Raw genomic sequence first — 24,697 nt, forward strand, 5'->3', positions numbered from 1 at the left:
TCACCTCAAGCAAATAGGAGATGATTTTTTTGATTACCATCTAAATATTTTACCTGACAGAACTCCAAAAAGGGATGAAATGTATGTGTAATATATATATGTGTGTGTGTATGTGTATATATGTATATGTGTATATATTTGTATGTATATATGTATATATAAATATATGTATATATATAATATAAAATACACACATGTATATATAGGCGCATAAACTCATATATGTATATATTCACACACATATGTACATATTCAGACACATACACATATATGTATATACATTCAGACACATCCATATGTATGCATATATTATGTATATACTTAAATGGAACCTGGACATCCATTACTTGCTATGGAACCTATCAAAACTATATAGGGAAATAAAATGAAACATCACATTTTTCTATATTTATATATTGTAGTGGAAGTGTTGAAACACCAAATCTAATTGTTGATTAAGAAACTGAAATAAATACCATCTCAATGGAGAACTAATATGAATTTTCTATTTGTATGTTTTGTTGCCATTTGGGAAAATTATACTATCAACCAGTGTTAAACAGAAAAGCTGCAAATGGGTTATAAATTGAGAACAAATAGCACAGGCTGAGAGTGCTCTGCACAACATTTGAAAATGTCTTGATTCTAATCTAATAATCTAATTCTAATAGGACATCCCTAGCCCTTAATGCCTTTTCAGAAGACAATCTGTTATGATGAAGATGTACTGGCAGGAAGAAGAGCTTCGGAAACACGGTGAGGCTTAGTCTACTCCTTCCAGGTTGGTGTCGGCCCCTTGGGGCAGCCCCTCTGCCGCTGCTTCCGGTGGGGGTGGGGGCGGCGGCGGCGGCCTCCTGGGCCCACTTGCGAGCACCCCAGCTGGAGTCTGCTCACCTGGCCTGGCTGGTGGAGCCTGATCATTTGCCTCCATCGCTGATAGGGGAGCCTCGGCGGGGGACTGCGGGGCCTGACTGGAAGCTTCTGCCTCTGGCTTCTGGGGCGGCTGGTCAGCCTGGGCTGCTGCAGGGAGACCCTGGTCTTGGGCCTGTGCTTCCGACCTGGCGGGGGGATTCCCGGGCCTGGGGGGCGGTTCTGCCTCACGACTTCCTTCGGCTTCCGCCTGAGGAGTTGGGGGAGGCAGGGAAGGGCATAAAGGGCTCCGAGGGGACTGTTCCGGCTCCCGCAGGGCTGAGTCAGCACCCCCTTGAGGACTGCCGAATTCTGGTTGGCTTTCTCTGGCCAGGTCAGGGGTTGACTCTGGATGATGAATGACCACGAAGGCTGTGGCCAGGTTTTTCACAGCGTTGTGAACGCTCTCGGCTTCCTTTGTATCAACCCCCACGCCCCCAGACACGGCGGCCTCAGGCTCTTCATCGGAGGTGTGCTGACCTCGGTCATCCGTTTCAGGCATTTTTGCGTCTCTAATTTTCTTGTACAGTTCATTTCTCTCTTCTTGTAAAGCTCGACAGAGGTTCTCCAGCCTCCCGATTTTCATGACGAAGCACTCATATTCTTTAGCTCTCAGTGCTTTCTGTGATTTGAAAATAGTAGAAAGCGCGGGGGAGGGGGGCGGGGGGAGGGGAGAAGCATAAAACAACAAAGCAAAATTGTCAGGGTGCTCTCTGGAGACAAGCAAAACCATTTGCCCAGGAATCTGTCTACCAGACTCTGGGGCCTGACCGCTAGAGGTGGCTGGACAGACATCTGGTTGGGGCAACACAGCTGTTTCTTCATTGTGTGTGCGACTCTGGTAGAGTTTTAATCACCGTATCCTTTCCTTTGGGAGAGGAAGAGGGCAAAGCTTCTCTTTGCTCCAGTCCAGGGCCTCCAAAATCTTAAAGTACATGCATTTTCTGCTTGCAAGACTGAGACGTCTTCCAGTGGCACAATGAGATGGAGGGGGACATGGCTGTCAGCATTGCCTCATCTAGTCTAGAGATAAACTGCTGTATGCGATCCCAGCAACTGTTTGATTTATGTTGGTGAATAATAAGCTCATCTCTTTGGAATTGGTTGCAATTTGGGACGAATTGTTAGAAGAGTAATTATAACGACAGAAACTCCCCACACACTAATTCATGATGCTGCCTGCTCAAACTGTTCAGTTCTCCTCTTTTTCTGTACAAAACGTTGGTGTGTTTGTGCATGAAATCATTACTAATCATCTTATCTTTGCCCCCACCTTTGTGCTACTTGGTACCCTTTAAGACTTTTTTTCTTTTTTTTTTTTTGCTTGTTGATATGGAGAGACCTTTGCCTGTAAGCTCCGCTTCTTAGATCCAGGACCATATATCTTTGCCTCAACATCTACAGAGCTTGACATACTATTCGTAATTAAATGGCTGTTGGAAGAATTAAACAATACATTCCCACATCTGTCTATAAAGTAGTACATACCCTGAGTGCTCAGGCTGGTGTCTTCCCTCATAGGTTCAAATCAACTCACTAATATATTCTGCACCTGCTATGTGCCAGGCACTGGGGAAATTCAAAGACAAGTAAGACGCTTGTCCTGTCTTTAAGGAATGCAGCTGGGCAGGCATGGAGCTGATTTGAGGACAGCTTTGGACTCGGCAAGTAGGCAGGTGACTTAGGGTCACAAAGCTCTTTGTGAATCTGGACCCGATTCTATTTTGCTAATATTTTTATTATAATTTCATAGGTCACATCTCAGAAAAAAATCAGCTCTTTTTCAAAGATTATAATTTGTACTATTCAATCATAATAATCTCCTGAGTATGAATATTTGGACTGAACAGAGGAGAATAAGTTGGGGGAAGTCTTCTTACCTCTTCAATCATGTCCAGCAGAGCTTTGTTGCAGTTCTCAAACCGGGCTTTCCACATGGCTGTGTCCTTCTCTAACTTCTTCATTTTCTTAGTTGTCTACAGAAATTGGAATATTTTAATGTTAATCCTAAAGACTTAATATATCAAAAAAGGCTATTAGTTCCATATGTGACGCTAAGAAAAGTCCTTTTGTTTCTAGCTGCTGAAGCAAACAGGTCTGATGTTGCGGAATGAAGATTGAGTGGGGAGAGTCATATATATTTATGAATCATCTAGGTCAGTGTTGAATGAACTTATTTGGACCAGAGCCCATTCAGGAAGAAGGAAGCTCCTTAAGTCTGCCCTTCTTTTGTCACTGTATTTTCCTTAGTTTAAAGTAAAAGTAGCTTTATTTAGTCACAGGAATAAGCTTGCAATTTAGATTTTTTTTTTTTTTTTTACATTATTGAGTAAAAGACTATCAGTGGGAAAGCTAAACAGGCTCTTTACCATTAAAATGTTGATACTATCTGGGCACATCTGAAAAGATGCTATGCGAAGACAGCTCTCTATTTTCTCAGTCTTTATGTTTAAAAAAAAGTTCTTAAATACTAGTAAGTTGTCATACAGTATAATGTTAGTTTTAGGTGTACAGTATAGTGGTTCCACACTTCCATCCATTACCCCATGCTCCTGACAACAAGTGCCCTCCTGCATTCCCATCACCTATTTCACCCATCCCCCCATGCATCTCCCTTCTGGTAACTATCAGTTTGTTCTCTTTAGTTAAGAGTCTGTTTCGCCTTTTTTCCCCTCTCTTTTCCCCCTTTGCTCATTTGTTTTATTTCTTAAATTCCATGTGTGAGTGAAATCACATGGTGTTTGTCTGTGACTGACTTACCTCACTTAGCATAATATTCTTTAGCTCCACCCATGTTGTTGCAAATGTCAAGAGTTCATTCTTTTTCCTGTCTGAGTAATATTCCATTGCATATAAATATACTTCATCTTCTTTATCCATTCATCAGTCAATAGACACTTGGGCTGTTTCCATAATTTGGCTATTGTAGATAATGCTGCCATAAACATTAAGGTGCTTGTTTCCCTTTGAATTAGTATTTTTCTGTTCTTTGGGTAAATACATGTTACTGCAATTGCTGGATTATAAGGCAGTTCTATTTTTAACTTTCTGAGGAATCTTCATACTGTATCCCACAGCGGCTGCACCAGTTTGCATTCCCACCCACTGTGCAGAGGGTTCTCCTTTCTCCACATCCTTGCCAACACCTGTTGTTTCCTGAGTTGTTAATTTTAGCCATGCTGACTGGTGTGAGATGATATTTATTTGTAGTTTTGATTTGCATTACCTTGATGAGTGATGTTATGCATGTTTTCATGTGTCTCTTGGCCATCTGGATGTCTTCTTTGCAAAAATGTCTGTTCACATCATCTGCCCATTTTTAATCAGGTTATTCATTTTTGGGGTGTTGAGTTTTAAAAGTTCTTTATCTATTTTGGAAACGAACCCTTAATCAGATATGTCATTTGCAAATATCTTCTCCCATTCCATGGGTTATCTTTTAGTTTTATTGACCGTTTACTTCACTGTGCAGAAGCTTTTTATTTTGATGTATTGATGTATTCCCTATAGTTTATTTTTGCTTTTGTTGCCCTTGCCTTAGGAAGTGTATCCAAGAAACTGCTCCAGCCAATCTCAAAAAAGTTACTGCCTGTGTTCTTTTTTAGGATTGTTATGGTTTCAGATCTCCTATTTAGGTTTTTAATCCATTTTGAATTTATTTTTGTGTATGGTATAAGAAAATGGTCCCATTTCATTCTTTTGCATGTTGCTGTCCAGTTTTACCAAAATCATTTGTTGAAGAGACATTCTTTTTCCCATTAGATTTTCTTTCCTGCTTTGTCGAAGATTAATTGACCATAAAATTGTGTGTTTATTTCTGGGTTTTCTATTCTATTCTATTGATCTATGTGTCTGTTTTTGTGCCAGTACCATACTCTTCTGATTACTACAGCTTTGTAATATAACTTAAAATCTGGAATTGTTATGCCTCCAGCTTTGTTTTTCTTTTTCAAGATTGCTTTGACTATCTTGGGTCTTTTGTGATAGTCCTAAAATATAAATTTTAGGATTGTTCTAACTCTGTGAAAAATGCTGTTGGTATTTTGATGTATTAAATGTGTAGATTTGCTTTGGGTAGTATAGACATTTTAACAATATTTGTTCTTCTGATCCATGAGCATGGAATGTCTTTCCATTTCTTTGTATCATCTTCAGATTCTTTTTAAAAAAAAAATTTATTTATTTATTTTTGAGAGAGAGAGGGAGAGAGCACAAGAGAGCACAAGAGAACACAAACAGGGAGAGCAGCAGAGGGGGAGGGAGAAGCACACTCCCCATTGAGCAGGGAGCTGGCTGTGGGGCTTGATCTTGGGACCCTGGGATCATGCCCCTGTCATCTTCCATTTCTTCGATCAGTGTTTTATAGTTTCAGAGTACAGGTCTTTTACCTCTTCAGTTAGGTTTATTCCTAGGTATCGCATAGTTTTTGGTGCTTGTAAGTGGAATTGTTTTCTTCCTTCCTTCCTTCCTTCCTTCCTTCCTTCCTTTCTTTCATTAACATATAATGTATTATTTGCTTCAGGGGGACAGGTCTGTGAATCATCAGTTTTATACATTTCACAGCACTTACCATAGCACATACCCTCCCCAATGCCCATAACCCAGCCACCCCATCCTTACCCTCCCACCCTCAGCAACCCTCAGTTTGTTTTGTGAGATTAAGAGTCTCTTATGGTTTGTCTCCTTCCCAGTCCCATCTTGTCATTTTTTCCCCTCTCTACCCTCCACGAGCCCCCACCCTGCCTCTCAAATTCCTCATATCAGAGAGATCATATGATAATTGTCTTTCTCTGATTGACTTATTTTGCTTAGCATAATACTCTCTAGTTCCATCCACATCATTGCAAATAGCAAAATTTTTTGATGGCTGCATAGTATTCCATTATATATATACTACATCTTCTTTATCCATTCATCTGTTGAATGGACATCTAGGTTCTTTCCATAGTTTGGCTATTGTAGACATTGCTGCTATAAACATTCGGGTGCATGTGCCCCTTCAGATCACTACATTTGTATCTTTAGGGTAAATACCCAGCAGTGTGATTGCTGGGTCATAAGGTAGCCCTATTTTCAACTTTTTGAGGAACTTCTATACTGTTTTCCAGACTATCTGCACCAGCTTGCATTCCCACCAACAGTGTAGGAGGGTTCCCCTTTCTTCACATCCTTGCCAACATCTGTCCTTTCCTGGCTTGTTGATTTTAGCCATTCTGACTGGTGTGAGGTGGTATCTCACTGTGGTTTTGATTTGTATTTCCCTGATGCTGAGTGATGTTGAACACTTTTTCATGTCTGTTGGCCATTTGGATGTCTTCTTTGCAGAAATGTCTGTTCATGTCTTCTGCCCATTTCTTGATTGGATTATTTGTTTTTTGGGTGTTGAGTTTGATAAGTTCTTTATAGATTTTGGGTACTAGTCCTTTATCTGGTATGTCATTTGCAAATATCTTCTCCCATTCTGTCAGTCATCTTTTGGTTTTGTTGACTGTTTCCTTTGCTGTGCAAAAGCTTTTGATCTTGATGAAGTCCCAATAGTTCATTTTTGCCCTAGCTTCCTTTGCCTTTGGTGATGTTTTTAGGAAGAAGTTGCTGTGGCTGAGGTCAAAGAAGTTGTTGCTTGTGTTCTCCTCAAGGATTTTGATGGATTCGATCTCATTCATTTGAGTCTATTTTTGTGTGTGGTGTAAGGAAATGGTCCAGTTTTATTTTTCTGCATATGGCTGTCCAATTTTCCCAACATCATTTGTTAAAGAGACTATCTTTTTTCCATTGGACATTCTTTCCTGCTTTGTCTAAGATTAGGTGACCATAGAGTTCAGAGTCCATTTCTGGGCTTTCTATTCTGTTCCATTGATTTATGTGTCTGTTTTTGTGCCAGTACCATACTGTCTTGATGATTACAGCTTTGTAATAGAGCTTGAAGTCTGGAATTGTGATGCTGCCAACTTTGGTTTTCTTTTTCAACATTTGTCTGGCTCTTCGGGGTCTTTTTTGGTTTCACACAAATTTTAGGATTATTTGTTCCATTTCTTTGAAAAAAAAGATGGTATTTTGCTGGGGATTGCATTAAATGTATAGATTGCTTTAGGTAGCATAGACATTTTCACAGTATTTTTTCTTCTAATCCATGAGCATGGAACATTTTTCCATTTCTTTGTGCCTTCCTTAATTTCTGTCATGAGTACTTTATAGTTTTCTGAGTCCAAATTCTTTGCCTCTTTGGTTAGGTTTATTCCTAGGTATCTGTGGTTTTGGATGCAATTGTAAATGGAATCAACTCCTTAATTTCTCTTTCTTCTGTCTTGCTGTTGGTGTATAGAAATGCAACTGATTTTTGTGCATTAATTTTATATCCTGACACTTTACTGAATTCCTGTATGAGTTGTAGGAGTTTGGAGTGGAGTCTTTGGATTTTCCACATAAAGTATCATATCATCTGCAAAGAGCGAGAGTTGGACTTCTTTGCTGATTTGGATGCCTTTTGTCTCTTTTTGTTGTCTGATAACTGTGGCTAGGACTTCTAGTACTATGTTGAATAGCAGTGGTGATAGTGGACAGCCCTGCCATGTTCCTGACCTTAGGGGCAAAGCTCTCAGTTTTTTCCCTGTCGAGAATGATATTCGCTGTGGGTTTTCCCCATCTAGAATGTTATTCTCTGTGGGTTTTTCATAGATGGCTTTTATGATATTGAGGTATGTATCCTCTATGCCTACACTGTGAAGAGTTTGATCAAGAAAGGATGCTATACTTTGTCAAATGCTCTTTTAGCATCTCTTGAGAGTATCATATAGTTCTCGTTCTTTCTTTTATTAATGTATCACATTGATTTGCAAATGTTGAACCAACCTTGTAGCCCAGGAATAAATCCCACTTGGTCATGGTGAATAATCCTTTTAATGTACTTTTGGATCCTATTGGCTACTATTTTGGTGAGAATTTTTGCATCCATTTTCATCAAACATATTGTTCTGTAATTCTCCTTTTTGATGGGGTCTTTGGTTTTGGGATAAAGGTAATGCTTACCTCATAAAATGAGTTTGGGAGTTTTCTTTCCATTTCTATTTTTTGGAATAATTTCAGGAAAATAGGTATTAATTCTTCTTTAAATGTTTGGTAGAATTCCCTGGGAAGCTCTCTGGTACTGGGCTCTTGCTTGTTGAAAATTTTTGATTACTGCTTCAATCTCCTTACTGGTTATCGGTCTATTCAGGTTTTCCATTTCTTCCTGGATCAGTTTTGGTAGTTTACATGTCTCTAGGAATGCATCCATTTCTTCCAAGGAAATTGTCAAATTTCCTCGTGTATAGTTGCTCATAATATGTTCTTGTAATTGTATTTCTTTGTTGCAGGTTGTGATCTCTCCTCTTTCATTCATGATTTTATTAATTTTGGTCCTTTTTCTTTTCTTTTTGATAAATCTGGCCAGATGTTTATCAATCTGATTAATTCTCCTAGTTTTGTTGATTTGTTCTACTGTTCTTTTTGTTTCTATTTCATTGATTTCTACTCTGATCTTTATTATTTGTCTTCTCCTGCTGGGTTTAGGCTTTCTTTGCTGTTCTTTCTTCAGCTCCTTTTGGTGTAGGGTTAGATTGTATACTTGAGACCTTTTCGTTTCTTGAGAAAGGCTTGTATCGCCATATACTTTCCTCTCAGGACTGCTTTTGCTGTGTTCCAAAGCTTTTGAACATTGTGCTTTCATTTTCATTTGTTTCCATGAATTTTTTCAATTCTTCTTTAATTTCCTGCTTCACCCATTCATTCTTTAGTAGGATGCTCTTCAGCCTCCATGTATTTGAGTTCTTTCCAACTTTCCTCTTGTGGTTGAGTTCTAGTTTCAAAGCATTGTGGCTCAAAAAGATACAGGGAATGATCCTAATCTTTTGGTACCAGTTGAGACCTGATTTGTGATCCAGGATATGATCTATTATGGAGAATGTTCTATATGCACTAGAGAAGAATATGTATTTTCTTGCTTTGGGATTGAATATTCTGAATATATCTCTGATATCCATTGGGTCCAGTGTGTCATTTAAAACCTTGATTTCCTTGTTGATCTTTTGCTTAGATGATCTGTCTATTTCAGTGAAGGGGGTGTTAAAGTCACCTACTATTATTGTATTATGGTCTCTGTGTTTCTTTGATTTTGTTATTAATTGGTTTATATAATTGGTTGCTCCCTTGTTAGGGGCATAGATATTTAAAATTGTTAGATCTTCTTGTTAGACCGTTTAAGTATGATATAGTGTCCTTCTCATCTCTTATTATTATTTTTGGCTTAAAATCTAATTTATCTGATATAAGGATTGCCACCCCAGCTTTCTTTTGACATCCATTAGCATGGTAAATTGTTTTCCACCCCCTCACTTTAAATCTGGAAGTGTCTTTGGGTCTAAAATGAGTTTATTGACTTTCTTTGAGTCTAAAATGAGTTTCTTGCAGACAACATATTGATAGGTCTTTTTTTTTTTTTTTAATCCATTCTGATACCTGTGTCTTTTGATTGGGACATTTAGCCCATTTACATTCAGGATAACAATTGAGAGATATGAATTTAGTGCCATTGTATTGCCTGTAAGGTGACAGTTATTGTATACCATCTCTGTTCCTTTCTGGTCTGTTACTTTTATGCTCTCTCTTTCCTATTGAAATATTGAAAGGACCCCTTTCAGTATTTCCTGTAGGGCTGGTTTGGTGTTTGCAAATTCTTTTAGTTGTTGTTTGTCCTGGAAGCTTTTAATCTCTCATTCTATTTTCAATGACAGCCTACCTGGATATAGTATTCTTGGCTGTATATTCTTCTCGTTTAGTGCTCTGAATATATCATGCCAATCCTTTCTGGCCTGTAGGTCTCTGTGGATAGGTTTGCTGCCAATCTAATAGTTCTAACATTGTATGTTACAGACCTCTTGTCCCAAGCTTCTTTCAGGATTTTTCTTTTTGTCACTGAGACTTGTTAGTTTTACTATTAGGTGATGTAGTGTTGACCTATTTTTTATTTATTTTGGGAGGTTCTCTGTGCCTCCTGGAGTTTGATGCTTGTTCCCTTCACCAAATTAGGGAAATTCTGTTATAATTTGCTCTGATATTTCTTCTGCCCCTCTCCCTTTTTCTTCTTCTTCTAGGATCCCAATTATTCTAATATTGTTTTGTCTTATGGTATCATTTATCTCTCAGATTCTCCCCTTGTGGTCCAATAGTTGTTTATCTCTCTTTTTCTCAGCTTCTTTATTTTCCATCACTTGTTCTTTTATATCACTAATTATTTCTTCTGCTTCATTTATCCTAGCAGTAAGAGCCTCCATTTTTTATTGTCTGTCATTAAGAGCTTTTTGATTTCAACTTGGTTAGATTTTAGTTCTTTTATTTCTCCAGAAAGGGATTTTTTAGTATCTTCCAAGCTTATTTCGAGCCCAGCTATCACCTTGATATTCATCATCTGACATCTTACTAATGTCCGTATTGATTAGGTCCCTAGCTGTTGGTACTGCCTCTTGTTCTTTTTTCTAAGGTGAATTTTTCTGCCTTGTCATCTTATCCAGGTAAGAATAGATGAGTGAGAGAAAAAAATATTAAAAGGGTAGCAATGACTCCAGAAAAATATACACTAAACAAACTGGAAGAGATCTAAAACTGAGGGGTGAAGAAAGGAGAAGAAAAAAAAAAAAAAAAATATATATATATATATATATACACATACATACATACATACATACATATTAGACTGGTGAATAGAACAGGGCTACACACTTGATTTTGGGTGTATTTTGCTCTGTTAGAAGAAATTGCCTCCCAAAATTTTAAAGAAAGAAAAACATATGTATACAAAAATAAGGGTAAACATGATGATGGGATGGAATATGACCGTAAAGATGAAAATTTAAAAAAGATTCTCAAAAAAGAATTGATAAGAAGTTGGTTAAAAAAAGAAAAAAAGAAAAGAGGGAAGAATGTGATCTGGCTGGAGACTAGAACAAAGCCATGCACTAGATTTAGGGTATATTTTGATCTGTTAGAAGAAACTGTATCCCAAAATTTTAAAGAAAGAAAAACTTATATGCAAAAATAAGTTTAAATACAATGAAAGGATAGAATATGACTATAAGAATGAAAATTTAAGAAGATTTTTGAAAAGGTACTGATAAGATAAAATGGTTTAAAAACATTAAAATATGGGTGTCTGGATGGCTCAGTGGGTTAAAACCTCTGCCTTCGGCTCAGGTCATGATCCCACGGTTCTGGGATCGAGCCCCACATTGGGCTCTCTGCTCAGCAGGGAACCTGCTTCCTCCTGTCTCTCTGCCTGCCTCTCTGCCTACTTGTGATCTCTGTCAAATAAATAAATAAAATCTTAAAAAAATAAAAACGTTAAAATAAGAAAGAGGAAAAATAAAAAAAAATAGAATAAGAAAAAAATTAAAAATTTAACTTTGAAAGACTAAAGAATCATGGGAAAGAAGCCATGAATTCTATGTGCTGTATTCCCATAGCTCTGAAGTTTTGCAGGTCTTATTGATTGGTGAACTTGGTCTTAGCTGGATGTTCTTGCTGATCTTCTGGGGGAGGGGCCTTTTGCTGTGATTCTCAAATGTCTTTGCCCAAGGCAGAATTGCTGCCCTTGACAGGGGCCAGGCTAAGCAATCTGTTTGGTTTTGCTCTCGGGAGTTTTTGTTCCCCGAATGCTTTCTGTACTGCTTTGGAGGACAAGAATGAAAATGGCGCCCTCCCAATCTCCAGCCCTTTATCAACTGAGAGCTCTGGGCCCCACTGCTTAAAGCACACTCAGAGAAAAGCAGTCAATCCCCCCCATCTCCCTTGTCTCCTGCCACACTCTGAGCTCACCTGGCCTGTGACTGTTTCTTTCTTTCTTTTTTATATTTTTAAAGATTTTATGTATTTATTTATTTGACACACACACACACACAGAGAGGGAGATAACAAGTAGGCAGAGAGGCAGGCAGAGAGAGAGAGGGGTCAGCAGGCTCTCCACTGAGCAGAGAGCCCAATGCGGGGCTCTATCCCAGGACCCTGAGATCATGACCCGAGCCAAAGTCAGAGGCTTAACCCCTGAGCCACCCAGGCACCTTGACCAAGTGTTTCTATCTCTGGTGCACAGCCCCATTCAGAGTCTCCAAAACCAGCGGATTCCTGCCACTTGTTCCCGTGCCACTCCTCCCAGAAGACAAAGGAGGGGATCTCTCCAGATTTGCCACTTTTGGGGTCACTGCTCAAAGAGCAGTGGCCTGAATGTGCTCCGGATCACAGTTTAAGGTAACCCCAAGCTGAAAGCCCCCCCACCCCCCGCTCCTTCTCTGCAGCCAGCTTCCCCGCTCTGATTCCTGGGCGCTCTGCTGCACTCAGACAGCACTGGTCTTTTTGTGATCCCATGGGTCCTGAGGCCACACTGTCCCCAGGAGGGCTCCACCCCTGCTTAGCCTCTGGAATGACATTTCTCAGTGGAGCAGATTCCTAAAAGTTCCGATTTTGTGCAGTGCTTCTCTACTGCTTGCTGGGAGCTGGCCCTTCCCCCCCCACAGTTTCTCTTCCCTATGTTGTCTCGGATTCACTTCTCCACACATCCTACCTTCTAGAAAGTGGTCAATTTTCTGTTCCTAGCATTGCTGCTCTTCTTTTCAATCTCCTGTTGAGTTTGTAGCTATTCAGGATGGTTTGATAACCATCTAGCTGAACTCCTGGGACCTGATGATATATATGTCTCCTCCTCTGCCATCTTGCTCTGCCATCTTGCTCCAATACTGATTGGGATTGTTTTCTTAATATCTCTTTCTGTAGATTCATTATTGGTGTAGAGAAATGCAACATATTCTGTGTGTTGATTTTATATTCTATGACTTTACTGAATTCGTTGATCATTTCTAGCAGTTTTTTGGTGGAGTCTTTTGGGTTTTCTATACATAGTGTCATGTCATCTGCAAATAGTGAAAGTCTGACTTCTCCCTTTCTGATTTGGATGCGTTTTATATCCTTTTGCTGTCTGATGCCTGTGGCTAGGACTTCCAGTACTATGTTGAATAAAAGTGGTGAAAGTGGACATCTCTGTCTTGTTGCTGACTGTAGAGCAAAAGCTTTCAGTTTTTCCTCACTTAGGGTAATATTAGCTGTGAGTTTTCATATATGGCCTTTATTATGTTGAGGTATGTTCCTTCTGAACCTGCTTTGTTGAGGGTTTTTAGCATGAGTGGATGTTATACTTTGTCAAGTGCTTTTTCTGCATCTTTTGAAATGATCATACTTGTTTCTTGTCCTTTCTTTTGTTAATGTGACGTATCACATTGATTGCTTTGGAAATATTGAACCACCCTTGCAACACAGGAATAAATCCCACTTGATCACGGTGAATCATTTTTTTAATGTATTGTTGGATTTGGTATGCTAATATTTTATTGAGAATTTCTTATCTGTGTTCATTGGAATGTTGGCCTGTAGTTCTTTAAGCAATGTCTTTATCTGGTTTTGGTATTGGGATAATGCTGGCTTTGTTGAATGAGTTTGGAAGTTTTTCTTCCTCTTCTATTTTTTGGAATAGTTTGAGAAGAATAGGTATTAACTCTTCTCTAAATGTTTGGTAGAATTTGGCTGTGAAACCATCTGGTCCAGACTTTTGTTTGTTGGGAGTTTTTTAGTTACTAATTCAATTTCTTTGGTGGTTATCAGTCTGCTTCTTCCTGTTTCAGTTTTGATAATTTATATGTTTCGAGGAATTTCTCCATTTTTCTTAGTTGTCCAATTTGTTGGCATATAGTTTTTCCGTGTTTTCTTATAATTGTTTGTATTTCTGTGGTGTTGGTTGTTATTTCTCCTCTTTCATCTTTGATTTTACTTATTTGGGTCCTTTCTCTCTTGTTTTTGGTAAGTCTGGTTAGAGGTATATCAATTTTATTAATTTTTTCAAAGAACCAGCTCCAGCTTTCATTGGTCTATTCTATTGTTTTTTTAAGTTTCTATATCATTTAGTTGTGCTCTAATCTTTATTCTTATTATTAATTATATTATTATTTTTAAAGAAAAGCAGACTACCACATGCAGCACCTCATTTGGATGTGTCTGGAGTCTTGGAATCTTGACTACCCCACCTTTGCCTACTAATGGACCTTGAGAGCTTGTCTGGGTTCTAGCAGGGGATTGCAACTGCTCGTATATCCTTGACTAAAGAATGTCCCTCTTCTATTGCAACACCTGCCTACCCACCCAGATCCACTGAATCAACCTTCGTGATCGATGGGGTGATAGATGTTGCAGCCAGATCACCCTCACATCCTCTACTCTAATCTTTATTATTTTCTTCCTTCTGCAGGTGTTAGGCCTTTTTTGTTCTTTTTATCGCTCCTTTAGGTGTAAGATGAGGTTGTTTATCTGGTATTTTTCTCGCTTCTTGAGATAGGCTTGTACTGCTGTATACTTCCCTGTTAGGACCACTTTTACCACATCCCAAAGGTTTTGGTTTCATTTTCATTTGTTTCCATGTATTTTGAAATTTCTTCTTTGATTTCCGGGTTGACCCATTCATTGTTCAGTAGACTGCTGTTTAATGTCTATGTACTTATGGTCTTTCCAAATTTTTTCTTGTGTTTGACTTCATAGCACTGTGGTCAGAGAAGGTGCATGGAATGACTTCAATCTTTTTGTATTTATTGAGGCCTATTTTATGATCTAATATATGCTCTATTCTGGAGAATGTTCCACGTGCACTTGGAAAGAATATATATTCTGCTGTTTTAGGATGGAATGTTCTGAATATATCTGTTAAGTCCATCTGGTGTAGTGTTTCATTCAAAGCCACTGTTTCCTTGTATGTTTTCTGTTTAGATGATCTGTGCATTGATGTAACTTAAAGTCCCCTACTTTTTTTGTATTATTATTGATTAATTCCTTTATGTTTGTTATGAGTTGTTTTATATATTTGTGTGATTCTATGTTGGGTGTATAAATATTTACAATTATTATATCTTCTTGTTGGATTGTCGCATTTATTATTTATATAGAGCCTTTTTTTTTTCTTGTTACAGTCTTTGTTTTATAGTCTAGTTGGTCTGATGCAACTTTTGTTACTCCAGCTTTCTTTTGACATCCATTTGCATAATAAATATTTCTCCACCCCCTCACTTTCAATATGCAGGTGTTTTAGGTCTAAAATGAGTCTCTCGTAGGCAGAAGATAGATGGGTCTTGTTTTTTTAATCCATTCTGACTCCTGTGTCTTTTGATTGGAGCATTTAGTCCATTTACATTCAAAGAAATTATTGATAGATATGTATTTTTGCCATTTCGTTACTTGCTTTGTGGTTGTTTCTGGAGATTTTCTCTGATCCTTTGTTGTCTCTCTCTTTCATGTTTTGCTGATTTTCTTTAGTGATATATTTGGATTTCTTTCTCTTTGTTCTGTGCATTTTATTAGTGATTTTTTTAAAAGATTTTATTTATTTATTTGAGAGAGAGAGAGAGAGAGAGGCGTCACAGGTAGGCAGAGAGGCAGGCAGAGAGAGAGGGGGAAACAGGCTCCCCACTGAGCAGAGAGCCTGATGCAGGCCTCGATCCCAGACCCTGAGATCATGACCTGAGCCGAAGGCAGAGGCTTAACCCACTGAGCCACCCAGGCGCCCTATTAGTGATTTTTGATATATGATGATTACCATTAGGTTCATATATAACCTCTTCTGCAAATAGCAGTCTATATTAAGATGATGGTCATTCAGGATTGAACTCATTCTTTTCTCCTGTCCTTCCTACATTTTAGATATATGTTATTATATTTTATACCTTTTTAGTGAGAGTTCCTCAGTTGATTTTTATGGAAATACTCATTTTTACTGCTTTTGTGTTTCCTGCCTTTATACTCTCACTTTAGGTCTCACCTTTGGACTCAAAGAGTTACCTTTAATATTTCTTGCAGAGCTGGTTTAGGGGTCATGAACTTCTTTAGTTTCTGTTTGTTTTGGAAACTCTTTCTCTCTTTCCATTCTGAATGATAGCCTTCCTGGATTGAGTATTCTTAGGAGCAGATTTTTCCCATTTAGCACTTTGAATGTATCATGCCACTGTCTTCTGGCTTGCCAAGTTTCTGTTGAGAAAGCTCCAGCTAGCCTTATAGCTTTTCCTTTGTAAGTTAAGGACTTTGTTTTGCTGCTTTTTATGATTTTTTTTCTTTATCACTATATTTTGCAAATATGATTACAGTGTGTTTTGGTGTTGGCCTGCTTTTGTTTATTTTGATGAGAGTTCTCTGTGTCTCTTGGATCTGGGTATCTGCTTCCTTCCCCAGATTGGGGAGGTTTTCAGCTATTATTTCCTCAGATAAATTTTCTGTCCCCTTTTCTCTCTCTTCTTCTTCTGGGACTCCTATAATACAAATGTTATTATGTTTGATGGAGTCACTGATTTCCCTAAGTTGATTCTCATGTTGCATGAGTCTTTTTTCTCTCTTTTGTTCAGCTTCTTTACTTTCCATTACTTTGTCTTCCAGGTTACTAATTTGTCCTTCTGCTTCTTCCAGCTTGATGTTCATTGCAACAAGCCTGTTTCCAATCTCATTTATTGCATTCTTCATCTCTGATTCTTTTCAAACTCTTTCATCTCTGTGGTTTGATGAGAAGATATCACTGGTGTCTTCTCTTCTTTTCTCAAGCCAGTGAGTATTCTTATGACTGTTGCTTTAAGTTCTCCATCAGGCATGTTACTTATATCTGTTTTGCTTGGGTCTCTGGCCGTGGTCTCATCTTATTCTTTCATTTTGGATCAACTTCTCCATCTTCACATTTTGTCTAAGTCTTCTTCTCAGTGTTATAAAGGCCAGTTATGTCTTCTGCTCCTGAAAGTAAGGGCCTTATAAAGCAAAGGTCATTTAGTGCCCAGAGCCTGGCGCTTCAGGGAAGGTCTCCAGTGTGTGCTGTGGTGGCTGGTATCTGTGCTGTGCTGCTTCCTGCAGGTGGCTCTGCATTTATGCTGAGGGGCAGAGGAGGAAAATGGTGCTGGCCAGCTCCTTTGTTTCTGGAGAGGTGTTTCAGTGAATGTAGCCCCTCAGGGACACACTCTGAGAAGAGTGAATAATCTCCTCACCGTGTGCCCCAGGTGCTCTTCACATCACTGTTTCCACATTGTCTACCCTGGTTTTTTTGTGTGCTTCTCTCCAGCCAAGACTGCTGCCTTAAAAGTCCAAGCTTTAAGACCCGCTGGTTGCAAGAACTCACAAAATTTAGCCCCTCTCATTTTCCAAGCCCATGGCTTGGGGAAATGCTCTCCTTGTGCATTCCCCTGTGTGCTCCTCTCTGTCACTCTCTCACCCTTCTCTATGACCACAGCTCTCTCTGTACTTCCTACATTCTTTGATGTGGCCCTCTTTTCCTTTTAGTTGTAGAGTTCATTCTGTCAGTCTTCAGGTCAATTTCTGGGGTATTTAGGATGGTTTGATAGCTATCTAGTTGTGTTTGTAGGATGACACGAACCTAGGATCCTCTTACTCCACTACCATCTTCCTGCTCCCTGTCTTTGCATTTGTAGAGTGTGGTGGGATTCATATAATGCGATTACGTGCCTTATTAACTTCATCCTTGAAACAGTGTCATAAGGAAGGTTCTGTTTTCACCTCCACTGATCACTGGGGAAACTGAGGCTCAAAGAGGTGAAAGAATATTCAGGTGAGTTAGCAGAAGAGTGGGACTAGAGTTATTTCATTCTATTTAATACAACATATGTGGAGTATCTGCTGGTCACCAGTAAGGAGCTGGGTATAGAAGATACAGAAGTTAATAAAATGAAGCCCCTCTTTTTTGAGCCTGAAACTTTTTGTTGGTTCTCTGCTCTGCTTGGACGAAGTGAAGGTCAGACATGTAATCAGGTGCAGTTTCTCTGGATGAACGACACCTGGACACTTGCTGCTCTGTGCCATGCTGTCTGAGGCTGTGTATGCCTGGAGGCCAGAGACTGAGCCCAGGCTGTTAGCCCCTGGGCTCTATAGAGAAGCTATGAGAGCCTTGAATGGCTTTTAATTTTGAGCATCTTAACAAGTTAGTAGTTTAGATACTTTTTAAAGTCATCAACCTCTTCAAGAATTTGATGAAATCTATGGAACCACATTCAAAGAAATACAATATGCACATCAGTTTGTGTGTGTGTGTGTGTGTGTGTGTGTGCGCACGCTAATTCTCAAGTTGACTTTAAAAGTCTATAAATAAATTCCAGATTAGGGGCACCTGGGTGGCTCAGTGGGTTAAGCCTCTGCCTTCGGCTCAGGTCATGATCTCAGGGTCTTGGGATTGAGCCGCGCATCGGTCTCTCTGCTCGGCAGGGAGCCTGCTTCCTCCTCTATCTATGCCTGCCTCTCTGCCTACTCGTGATCTCTCTCTCTCTGTCAAATAAATAAATAAAATATTTAAAAAAAAATTCCAGATTAAAAGTTCCTGTTTTAATATTTATTCCAATCTCAAAAATAATTTTGAAATAAGCAAAAACACTTTTCTACTCTAATATTTATTCTAGTCTTAACACTCCAGAGTGAAAAAAAGATTTTTGAAAAACAGATAGAGCCATTCTGGAGTGAATAAGTTATAATTTTAACAAGTATTCACCTATTTATGTTGGTTCACTGAATTGTGAAATTTATCATATAATTTTAAGAAAAAAAATTTTAAATTTTATTTATTTATTAGAGAGAGTGAGCGAGTGAGAGAGCATGAGCAGAGGGAGAGGGAGAAGCAGACTACCTGCTAAACAGAGAGCCTGATGTGGGCCTTGATCCCAGGATTCTGGGATTATGATCTGAGCTGAAGGCAGATGCTTAATTGACTGTGCCACCCAGGTGCCCCAAGAAAATGTCTTTAAAAGGATGCTTTGTGCACTTGAAAAAGTTAATGCCAGTGCCTGTTAAGAAACACAGTTCTGGTACTGATTTTATTTTGGGAAAATATTATATTGAATAAAATTTAAACATTATGTCTAATAATAATATTTAGCACCTTATATTTGTAAAAGATTATAATAAAGTTTAAAACCCTTTAAATGCACATTAATTTATATTTGAACTTCACAATCTTGTGAAATAGGAAACGGAAATGGTATCTTAATGTGTAGATAAGAAAAATAAAATTGGAAGGAAGTTAAGTGGATTGTCTAGTGCTACTTGAGGAGTGACAACACACCTAGAATTTGAATTCAGGCTTCCTTCTCAATCAAGGCACTGTCAATTATAACGTACTACACATATTCTCTTCTAAGAAGGATTGCATGAAATGGTTTTTCTTTTTTTTTTTTTTTTAAAGATTTTATTTATTTATTTGACAGATAGAGATTACAGGTAGGCAGAGAGGCAGGCAGAGAGGAGGAAGCAGGCTCCCTGCCGAGCAGAGAGCCTGATGCGGGGCTCGATCCCAGGACCCTGGGATCATGACCTGAGCCGAAGGCAGAGGCTTTAACCCACTGAGCCACCCAGGTGCCCCTGAAATGGTTTTTCTATTCTAAAATTCTCCTGTTGCATATTTTTATGAAAGTTGTTTTTTCAATCTCTAAAAATAAGATTAAAAAAATTGTATAAACAATATAATGTTAAATTGCCAGCTCTTGTTCCCCCCCCCCCACCCCTTAGCTCTCCATGGCCTAGAAAAGGAAAATATTCTTTCTCAGAGTGAAAATGTATTTTAGTGTTTTTGGACTCTTTCTGAGATTAATTCATCAGAAAAATACTTACCAATAAAAAATACAGTCTAAATCTTATTTGCATGTATAAATGTTTCATTACTTTATGAAATGCACTGAAGTATCTTAATGAGAGAAAAATACCCCCCCCAAAATACCCAAAAAAACCCAAAGGAGAATTGCCTGTCAAAGTAGAAAATGTCAGGATTTTGTGGGGGATAAGTAATACTCACTTTATCCATTTCTTGTTTGAAAGTGGCAAACACCTCATTGCTTTTTGTTAGTGTGTTCTGGAACTCTTCAAATCTTCCAGAGTAGAGGGTAAGCTGTAAATACGGAAAAAAGTGGATCCATTTTAGGGTTGCTTTCAGAATGCTTCCAGAACAAAACAACATGTCATACAACATGTCATTGTTCATTATTTGAGAAGAAAAATGACTTAAGGGAATTCTCAATACAATATTAGTAGTATGTTCCGTTCTTTTATTTACTATGAGAATAACCTAAGTCAGTGAGTATGACTGAAGTATATTTTTAAGGAAAAATGAAAAAATAACATGTGTCATCGCCATTTCATTATATCATAACTTTTATCAACAAACTTTTATTGAGCACTGAACATACGTATTGACTCTATGTACAAAAACATTTAACACGTGACTACTGTTTTTGAGAGTCTTGCGCTCCTGATAGGAAGATATTCTCAAAGACAGCTTGACTGTGGAACAGTGAATACAAAGTGCCAGCTCCATTAAAGATAGTGCCAGTCAGAGAAGGAAATGAACATGGCAGGTGATCATGTGAGCCATGTTTTTGTGGAGAAGGTGAGCCTTACGCTTACCCAGAGTGTGAACGTATACGAATGAAAAGAAGTGGTAGAGAAGGTGGACCAGAGATGGGTGGCTGCCATTATACAGCTTGGTCCACACTGAGCAGCCGCCATTTATATTTTAGTCAAGTTGGTTTTGTATGTTTATGAATACAGTGTTCTAGCCAATAGCAGTTAAATGTCCCTTTTCATCAAAATCTGTTTATTATACCAGTTTTCTATAGATGGAAAGAATGAGTCTTGAGGAAGGAATGCCTTTTCTAATAGGCATACAATACTAGACATCATATGGGTTAGGGTTGGCAAGTGTGTGGCTCACCATGGGAGTGGTACCTTGTACCTCTATCCACATCCTTATTCCAAGGCTTGCGTTTGTGGTAGGAATAAAGCAGGGCAGGGAAGGAGAGTGTGTTGCTAGTGACAGTAATGCAATAATAAAATGTTGTTTTCAAAATGATTTTAGAATAACATGCCTTGAATGAGTGGAGATTTAATATAGATGGTACATGTTAGTAAAGCCTGCATTTTCAAATGAGTATTTGGTACTGTTGGATGCCTGGAGCAGCTCCAACTCCTCAAATGGGCACCAGATGACTAGCTGGTGGTACTTGTGACACTGTCATTTCAAAAGCAGAAAAAAACGAATGACTGGAAGCCAATAGATTGGAGAGTTCTCAGTCTTGGGGGTGAGAGGTAGAGAGAGTATGGGACTCTACTCCTATAACCCAGAAAATCTGCTTATCTAGAATGGCTTATTCTCAAATGTTTTAGAATAGCAGAGCTTTTACCATAGTAAACAAGAACAATGAAATGATAATATAAAACCTCTCCACAGGATAAATTTTTCCAAAGTCAAACAGTGGCTGACCATCACCTTAAAATCACACCTTAGCTCTGTGAATATGTGACAGGACAACTCTAGTGGCCTAAAATTTGTTTCTCATGATTCCTTGGCACACAGGTTAAAGAAGCCTGGGTAAAGGAGCATCAGGGAAGTCATGGCCAGGAAGGTACACCAGGGTTTTACACACATACACACACACACACACACACACAGCACATAAGATAATCCTTACGCGTTAACTCATTATGTGCAATGCATTCTTGACCTATTCTATTCAATTCTGGGTTTTGTTTGTTTGTTTGTTTGTTTGTTTTTTCCAAAGTACTGGCTGGGATTCACTGAGTTGATTTCGGGGCCCCGAGTAGGTCAAGACCCGTAATCCGAGAATAAGCTTGTATGGGACTGGCTACCTACACTGTACATGATCTAGTGGTCTAGGGTGGGAACAGCTACTCCAGGATGATCTTCTTCACCTTCTATTGCAAAATCCGTTCCTTTGCATTCTTGGTCCTATCTCCTGTTAGGCTTCTTTTTCTGGCTTTCTCTCCTTTCTTTTCCACACTGCTCAGTAATTCCTGCAGAGTTACAGGAGGGTGGCAGATATTCCAGTCTACTGGGCAGGTCCTCCCAAACCCACTCTTGCAGCCCTGGAGTCGCAGGCCGCCCACAGGAGGAGCAGGAGTGGGCGCATGTGCTGTCTACCTCCTGGGCACAACCTTGTCAGTATCAGCAGGGACAGCTGCGCCCAGCTTCCTTTGGGCAGAACGCTCTTTCAGGTATATACGTTGGGCAGATTTTGTTTCCCTTCCTCTTGTTTTCTTGTGGGATGGAGAAGGCAGACACACCCTGAGTGCCCGGAAGTGGTGTCTCATTTCATTACCCCTTCTCCTGGCTTTTTTCTAGGGACTGTTTTTTTTTTCCCCCTCAACTTTCTTTCTTTCTTTTTTAATTACATGTAATATAAGATTTGTCATCTCAGTTATTTTAAGTGTGCAGTTCAGTATTGTTACTTCTATTCACGTTGTTGTGTAACCGATTTCCAGAACTGTTTCATCTTGCAAAACTGAAACTCAACACCCATGAAACAGTTAAAGTCTTCGTTTCCCTTCTTAGAACTATTTTTCATACTCAGCTTTTCTTCCTATTTGACCTCTTTGTTGTAGGTGGCAAAAGCTGTGTGGATTATACTTTTCTCAGGTAACCAACTCTAAGGCTCTTTACTTACACTAACTAAAAAGGGGCACTTCCTGTTTACTTTATGCCAGTTTGCTTGGTAGTACCCCCCCTCTCACTACTATGCTGACATGGTGCATGTTTGGTTTCATGTGTCATATGCCTGCTCTTATTTTGGTATTTCAGAGAGGCATGGAAGGGACATCCAGAGGTCATCCACAGTACTTTTGCCAGAGGCAGAAATAGAACCAAACCATTTTAGGGTCAGTAACAACAACAATTGCTCCAACATTTTCACTTTTAAGTGAGTGAGCAACACACACCTTCTTTTAGTGGAGCACCAAATTTTAATGATAAACTTTCATAGCATATAGGAAACAGAAGCGTGTCTAGGAATCATCTTAACAAACCTGTGAGATTTGGTTTGGGAACAAGTCCAGTTATTATAGTAGTTGCAGAGTAATCTCCTCTCATCCTCTTTACAGAAGGTGAGGACTTCAGGGTTTAAAGGCTATGATTACTGTCTTTAACAATTTACTCGGTGATCTTCCCCCTTGGGCGGTATTTTTGTGGCTGTGTCATTAGTATTGCTGACTTTCCACATCCACCATCTTCATCTGTATCGATCCAGTGAACACTCTATTTGTAGTGACAATTGCATCCCATCGATCATTTCTGACATTTACTCTGTTGCCTTGGTTTGTATAATTGAGAGCCAGATATCCCTTCCCTAAGTGAAAACCATGCCCCAAACTGGCAAGCTGTTGTTTTACTGCTGAAAGTGACTTCGTCTAGTAAAACACAATCTGTCCTTGTTATTTCCCTTGCTCAGACCATAGAAGTGCTCTCAATGGACTTAAGACCTTTGTCTTTGACCACCCCGCTCCTTCAAAGAAACTGTAAAACCAAAGGAAGTGGTCAAAGGCTAAGCACACTGACCTGTGGTAGATTTTGTTTCTCAAGGTTTAAAGGTTTTAAAAATATAATGTTGCTACTTTTCAAGAAGAACTTTAAACATGATTTGACATAGGGCTTGGGGACCTCTATATTCTTCTTGAAGATTAAGTTATTACTGGAGTTTTGAAATGTGCCTTGAAGACAAGAGACATACAAGGGAGGGTCCTTGCAGAGAACCCACATGATGGAAAGTAGAGGATAAGTCAAAGTTAACCTAGCTTGGGGCTACATAGCTTCAACCCTGGAAGTTCTCTGCCTTCAAGAACTAGAGCTGGACAGGGTCTGGAGATCATCTTTTCCAGGTGTTCTTCAATTTTTTTTGCCCCTACAGACTCCTTTTGTCTCCTACATCCCTATGTAGATCCTTACCTATGAAATAATAGTTGTATTAGCTCATACACTAATTGTTAGCATTTTAATTAAAATTACCATTATCACTAGATTGCAAATTTAATTAGGTAGGGATTTTTGATTCTCTTATTGACTAGTTAACTAGTCCAACTCCAACACCTAGAATCTTGCCGAGCACTGAGTGGGTACTCAATCAATACTGGTTGAATTAATTATACTTCTTAGAGGCCAGGCATGGAGCTAAGTGCTTTGCATGCATAACTTGAAAACAAATTGCATCTATTACATATTCATTTACTCATTTTCCTTTTATAAACTTAACCAAACACGTGAATAATTGCCATCCATAGCTGCTGAGGGAGTGCTGATATGATGTCAAAAACAACTATATGTTAGACAGTAGCTGATGCCTTGTATGCTGTTATGATTTGGAAATACTGAAAATTGATGAGGCTACCAGAGGTCGGAGAACTCCAGCTTGGGGTCACTGATGTATTACAGTATTCTTGTTTTATGGACAAAGAAATTTAGGTGTAGAGGGGTTCAGATGAAGGTCAGACAAATTCTGAGCAGAAGAGCCAGGACCCTGATCTTGGTCCCTGCACTCAGTCACTCAGTCCAGTACTGAGGGACAAGCGAGGAACATGGGCACATCTAAAACCCCTGGTAGAAGCTTTTTCGAATTTGAGGGGGTATTGGTGGGATATTGGATCACACCTTTATGTTTTATTCTACAGGTCTTTAAATGCCTAGACGCCAGCTGAAGACATGACTCTAGCCCAGAGTCTAGTGGTATTAAACTACCCTTCTCAGGTTCATTATCACCATTTAGTATAGAGGAGTAGGGATTGCTTGTCATGAACAATGAAGAGCTTCAAATATCATCTATTGTACCCCTCAAGGCTCTGTTGTTGCGAACGGGGCAGAGACAGGGCCAGGAGCCCTGCCCTGATTCTCTGGACTGTCTCCAAGACTGTGAGGTCACAC

At 39.1% G+C, this 24,697-nt stretch overlaps 1 protein-coding gene across 1 annotated transcript in view; it reads right to left on the reverse strand.

Annotated features, from left to right (window-relative positions):
- Positions 1-270: 270 nt before the first annotated feature.
- Positions 271-24,697, reverse strand: part of LOC111147851 (taxilin beta) — a 54,079-nt gene continuing 29,652 nt past the window's right edge. The window contains exons 8-10 of the mRNA XM_022504102.1: positions 19,790-19,882; positions 2,790-2,885; positions 271-1,531 (exon numbers count right to left, since the gene is read on the reverse strand). Coding sequence (XP_022359810.1) covers positions 764-1,531; positions 2,790-2,885; positions 19,790-19,882 — 957 coding nt within the window. The 3' untranslated portion in view covers positions 271-763. The remainder of the gene's footprint in view (positions 1,532-2,789; positions 2,886-19,789; positions 19,883-24,697) is intronic.

The sequence above is a fragment of the Enhydra lutris genome, unplaced genomic scaffold (genome assembly GCF_002288905.1).
Source record: "Enhydra lutris kenyoni isolate GAN:26980312 unplaced genomic scaffold, ASM228890v2 scaffoldscaffold17, whole genome shotgun sequence".
NCBI classification, from domain to species: domain Eukaryota; kingdom Metazoa; phylum Chordata; class Mammalia; order Carnivora; family Mustelidae; genus Enhydra; species Enhydra lutris.